At 42.1% G+C, this 5,984-nt stretch overlaps 1 protein-coding gene across 1 annotated transcript in view; it reads left to right on the forward strand.

The window, feature by feature from the left end:
- Nucleotides 1-971: 971 nt before the first annotated feature.
- Nucleotides 972-5,984, forward strand: part of NEO1 (neogenin 1) — a 125,533-nt gene continuing 120,520 nt past the window's right edge. Inside the window, exons 1-2 of the mRNA XM_031061014.1 lie at nucleotides 972-981; nucleotides 1,708-2,025. Coding sequence (XP_030916874.1) covers nucleotides 972-981; nucleotides 1,708-2,025 — 328 coding nt within the window. The remainder of the gene's footprint in view (nucleotides 982-1,707; nucleotides 2,026-5,984) is intronic.

Raw genomic sequence — 5,984 nt, forward strand, 5'->3', positions numbered from 1 at the left:
GGAAAGCCCAGGGACCGTGCAGCTCAGTCTTTAATTTTGATAAGAACTTTATGTTTCTGCTGCACTGGAAGAGATTATAGGGATAAAAACGTCAAAGATTTCCCTGCTGTTCATGGCTCTTGTTTCTGCTCTGCCTTTCGCTGCTTCAGAGCTGACACTCAGAGGATTTCAGAGGCACAGAGAATCGAGAACATCCACACACAGGTGCCCTTGTACAAACCAGAGTAACATAAGCAGCTCCTAGATATTTTTTAAGTTTTATTGATTTTGGTTTTTTTTTTTTTTTTTTGTGGTTCTGTATATTTGGTTTGGGTTTGTTTTGGTTTTTTTTTTTTTTCAGAAAGAAAGGAAACTTCTGGGAAGTCTCTATTATCCTCAAGAAAGACAATCCCAAGGATTTGGATCCCAACCTAACAGGTCTCCAGCCTGACTCTGTCACTGGAGAAATGTCAATCTTTCTAGAATGTTTTCCTTTATTTCCTCTTTGAATTCCTGGAGGTAAGAGAGCGTTTGAATGCTATCAGCTGCCAAAGCCTCATTTATCTGTTGTTTCTTTCACACCACTCCTGCCTTATCTCCAAGTTGCTGTGAATTGTGAGTGGCAGAGACAATGGGCTCTGTGCAGGAAGGCTGGAGTCCCTCCGGCGGGAAGCTGGAGGCTCTTTGGAGACCAGGGACTCTCTGTGTAGTTCGGTGATAGAGGAAATCACATCAATTTGTTAATTAAGGTCATTTTAGAAGGTAAATCCGATTTTAAAAACACCACAAAACAACCAAGAAATGGGAGAAGCTGCAATGTTTCCAGGACAGCCTTTGTTTGCAAGTAAAGGTCGCCTTCAGAGTTTGTGCTTTTTCCTCAAACCCCAGAATTATTCTGTGGCTTAATTAAACAAATCATGTTATTAAATGCATATTTGTCTTTCAGGTGGTCTTAAAATATTTCACCATTTTTTTATTGACCATGAGATTAAATGGTCAATGGTGAGGGATGCAATGGTTTTGAGATGAGTGCAGGAGTTTGTTAGTGTTATATGAGTGTTATTTCTAAGGTGGGCTTTAAAAACTGAGATGCCCTTTTCCCTGAACCCAGGGTTATGCTGATTGAAAACTGTTCTTCTCTGGAAGAATTTGTCTTCTCTTTTCTATAGATGATTAAATTAAGACAAGTCAAAGTGATATTGACACACAGTCGTTCTGCTTGACCAAATACACCAGAAAGACAGTAATTAAAATTCACTTCTTAATGCAAACTAGATGTTAATTACAGAACTCTTTGGGGAATACTTAAAATGAAAAAGTAATCATGTTTATCCTGGGCTAGAACAGAAGTAAAAAACCACTGTATGACACTTGCAGGATGTGTTAAGCCCAGAAAGGGAGACTTTCTCCTAAGGGCTGAATGGTTTGGATGGTTCCCAATCTTGGTTCCACAAACCAAAGGACAGCACTGCTGGGAGGGGACCCTCACCACTGAGGCCGAGAGCAGAGCAGGGAAATACATTTTAGGGATGAAAATGTCTGGGAATCTGAGGGTCCATGATATGAATAATCAAAGCAGAAAACACTGTCCTGCAGACCAAGCTGGTTGAATGTGTTCAGGGGGAGGATGTGAGCTGTGCTTGTGCTCATTCCAGTATCTTCAAGGAGGGCGTGTTTCACATTAAAAACTCTGCAAAACTCACCCAAAAATTCTGTGATGCTTTACAGAATCACTTGTGAGAACCTTCACTCCTTTCTACTTCCTGGTGGAGCCCCTGGATGTGCTGGCAGTGCGAGGGATGTCGGTGATCATGAACTGCTCGGCGCAGTGCGAGAGCCCGCCCCGGATCGAGTGGAGGAAGGACGGCTCCTTCCTCAACCTCGTGTCCGACGACCGCCGCCAGCTGCTGCCCGATGGATCTTTATTAATTAACAGCGTGGTGCATTCCAAGCACAATAAACCTGATGAGGGATATTATCAGTGTGTGGCAACTGTGGACAGCCTGGGGACCATCGTGAGCAGGACAGCGAAGCTCACCGTGGCAGGTAAGGCTCTGCTCGGGAGTGTGGCTGAGAACGTGGTGATGGAAGATGGAACGTGGTGGTAGATGAGTGATGTGATGGCTGACTCTCACAATTAAAAGGAAATATCATATATATGTGTTATGAGAAGTTTTTACAGATTTATAGTTAAGTTTCACCCCCCTTGTGTTGTTATCAGGGGTGACCTGGGTTTGGGACATTTGGGAGGGTCAGCTCCTTAATGTGGCAGCTCCTGAGCTCCAGTCAAGATGTCAGGAAGTGATCTCCACCACTGGACAGATGGACAGAACTTTGGGGGAACTAAAGGGTAAAAAGGCAAAACCTCCATTGTGTGGATGAGCACATGGTGGGAAAAATCCTCTGTTCCTGATGCTGTAATATTTTCTCTATTCATCTTCTGTTGTATTTTTGATAAGGTTTTAATAAACCTTTTCAATTTTTGGAAGTGAGTATCATTTCTCCCAGAAAGGAATGCTCTGCCCTTGGAAAAATGGGAAGGTGCTTCCCAAGGAGCATGAGCTGGTTCCATCAGCTCAGGGAAACTGGGACTGTGGCTCTCATTTTACTGGCTGGGAGTTGGCATGTGTTCTGTTCCTGTAAGCAGCTTAATGTGGGGTATTTCTCAGGAAATGCTGGAGATCAGCAAAGCTGCAATGAATGGATTAAGAGAAGTGTCAGGTGTCTGAAATCACAATGGAGATTTACCACAGCTTAGAAGGAGGAAGAAAACAGGATTTTGCTTTCTTTATGTATAAATAACCTTAAAATAACTTTCTGTGCTTGTATGAGGAGAATTACCTGCTCTGTCTGAAACATTTGGGAAGCTCCTAATAGCAATGTGTACAATCCCTGCAGGACTGGGAGATGGGTAGGGATGGAGTCCTGGGGAGTTGTATTTCTCTGTTTCTTGAGTATCAGGTGTGAACAAGGAAGCCTGAAAAGTAACAATGAACCAAATGCACACAAATTTTCCATGAAAAAGCCTAAGTCATAACCTCTGCTTCGGTGTTTTGAATACCTTTTAGGCTTGATAGGTGATAGCTTTATTTTTGGGGGTAGGAAGCAGTGAAGGAGTGAAGTTTGCGGATAAAAATAAAGACTATGTCTGGGAAAAGTGATTTGTTCTGTCACTTGCTTATTTCTCAGGGCTTGGTATTGTCAGCTTGTGTCTTGTAAACAGTAAAGCAGGAAGAGACTTGTAATTACTGAGTAAGGGTGAGACTTCAAAAACCAACCCAACGAAAAAAACAAGGTAAACTAAGGCACTGTAACTAGAAAAAAAAGCCTGTGAAGCGATTTCCCTTTGTTTCTCTAATGATGTTTGCCAGCCTTTTTCAAACAGTTTTTTTTTTCCTTTGCTTAATAAATGTCTGGGGGTAATGAATTCTTCCTGAGTGGTGCTCCTGCATCTCCCAGAGCTGCTGCTTCCATCGTTTGTATTCGGATGTTGTTCCCATTAACTTGGCTTGTAGCATTGTTGTGGAACATCAGTAGTGTCAGAAATAGAAAAATTGGGGTTTTATACCTTAAAAGAGTGACTTTGAGAATCTCTTAATGAGGAATAGATTTCCGAGCTTCTTGGCAATGAGGACAATAAAGGCAGTTCTCCCACACTTCTCTGCAGCAATTACCACCTCCTTGCCTCGCTGCTGTCGGGATTAATTCTGCTGCTTTCCACATGAGAGCCTTCAGCCTCCTGCCTCTGCTATCAGACAGCTCTATATGATCATTAGGTGAGGTTAATGGGGTTAAAAATGAAGGTAAGCCAAAATGTCTGCTGAATTTCCACTTCCATTTTCTCCTATCTAGGTAGAAGGTATGATTTCAATTGATATTTTCTAAAATGATGGAATCTTTAAGAGCCTTTTAGTACTTGTGGAAGAACCCAAGTACTTGGGGAAAGAAAAAGGAAACCCAAGAGCTTACTTAAAAAAAAAAACCTACAACAAACAACAATGCAGTTCTGGTGACGTTTTTTTTTCCAAAAAATCTTAAGTAGAAAAGAGAACAAATGCAGTCTAGCCCTAAACAATAAGGACCATCCCCACACAACCAGTTGCCCCTTTGGCACACATTGGCCTGACAGCTGTGTATTTAGATTATTGATTAATTCCATGCCATAAAAATGGTACTTTTACTGCCCACAGCTAGAGGAAATGCTGGTGACACATGTTGTGCATTGCCTTTTGCCATCCTGTGCCTTGGAAAGCTGCCCCAGAACATCCTCTGGCTGCAGTGCTGCAGAGCTTTGGCAGATGTGGGTGTGTGAAAACCTATTTACCACCCCAGACAAGTGCCAAGAGCTGGGCAAGACCATGCTGAGTTTAATCCTCTTGTAGGGGAAAAGGCACTTTGGTTGCTGAAGGCTTTGGAATAAGAGGTGGAATATTTAAATCCTAGTTTAGCCTGTTGCTTTTCTTGTGCTCATTTGAATCCCTTAGTTTTAACAGTGGTTTTTAATATTCCTTCCCACTCTTTGTTTTAATTGGCAGCTTTCAGGCTGTGGTGAGCGTGGGCATTGTTGGCATAGGAAGGGTTCCCCTTGGCCTCAAAATTCCAGTGGGAGGGAGCAAATTCCCCTCTTAATTGAGCAGTGGTTCCTCTGCTGTGTGAGTGTGGTGCTGCCATGCACCCGATCTCTAAAAGGGAACATTATGAAGTGTAGGTTGCATGTTTTAACAGCTTCTTACTCATTAAATAACTCTTAAAAATGACAAGTTTAGGGGGGCAGGGCAAGGAAATGGAGTAATAACATGTTGTGGATACAGGGCTGGAATTTTCAGTCTTGGAACTGCACAGCTGGTGGATGATGCTGAGCATTCCACCTGCAGGAAAGTGCCCAAATTTGGATAAGTTTCTCAAGTTATTTAAAGGACTTCCTATATATTTTAGTTTGAGGGATCTAAATTTTTGGGGTTTTGGAATCTGAAGCTCTTTTGTTGCCATAGGGTGACAGGGGTTTGATTAGTGAGCCACTGCATGAAAAACTCAACCCAAAACAGGCTCTGAGTGCCTGGGCCTGGAGTGCTGGGTCAGGGCTTGCAGGAATTGTGTTAGAGACAGGCTGGCTGGGCTTTCATCAATTTGTGGGTCTGAGTCTGACCCTGCTCTGAGTGTGCTGGGACAGGGACTGGGTCATGGCAGCTTCCCTGGGCAATGTGCCCTTAAAGGACCTTCTCTGTGTGTGATTATCCATGGGAAGACTTTGCTCTTTTGGAGGGGTGAGGATCAAGAGGTCCTGTGGCAACTGAGCCTTGTAAAGAAACTGATCTTTGCTGCCTTTAGATTTCTCAAAGTCAGAGGACATGATAAAATATTCCATTGTGAAGAACACTTGAGTTAGTCTGTTACTTGAAATTGTGTGCTGTATGCCTTGGTAGGAAAGTGTTTGCTGTTCTGCCAGGCTTGTAGTAGTAAATCCTTGACTTTTAGGAGCAAACCTAAATTTTGAGGTTGCAAACAACCATAAATGTTAGTTTTCTTTAATGAGCAGCAGTTTGAAGATATGAGTATCTCTTTCTCGTTCAGTGTGAGCTCCACAGTTTGGTTCCTTCAAGCAGATGAAGGTTGAGTTTGCCATCACCAGTTTCTAAGGGCAGTGAAGGGAGAAGGTGGTCATACAGTCCATGTAATGTGTGGGATTTTCCCATTGTTATGATGGATTTGAAATAGGGAAAGTCAAAGGAACTGCCTAATTTATGTAAAGCCACAACACTTTAATCAGTGCCTTGGTACACTATGTTTTTTAATTGGCTTTTGAAATGCAAATCTGTCTTTGATACTTAAGTGCTAGTTAGATCTTAAGAAGGGTAGGGGGTTTAAAAAAGCTGCTGTAAAACATGGATTAAAATAGATTTACAAAGTTTTTGAGATCTGTGTCAGTAATTCATCTTGGAAAAATAAATATGTATGTATTTTAATAAAAAGTATAATGACACAAGCTGAAAATATTCACAGGATGA

This window comes from Geospiza fortis, unplaced genomic scaffold, assembly GCF_000277835.1.
Source record: "Geospiza fortis unplaced genomic scaffold, GeoFor_1.0 scaffold317, whole genome shotgun sequence".
NCBI lineage: Eukaryota > Metazoa > Chordata > Aves > Passeriformes > Thraupidae > Geospiza > Geospiza fortis.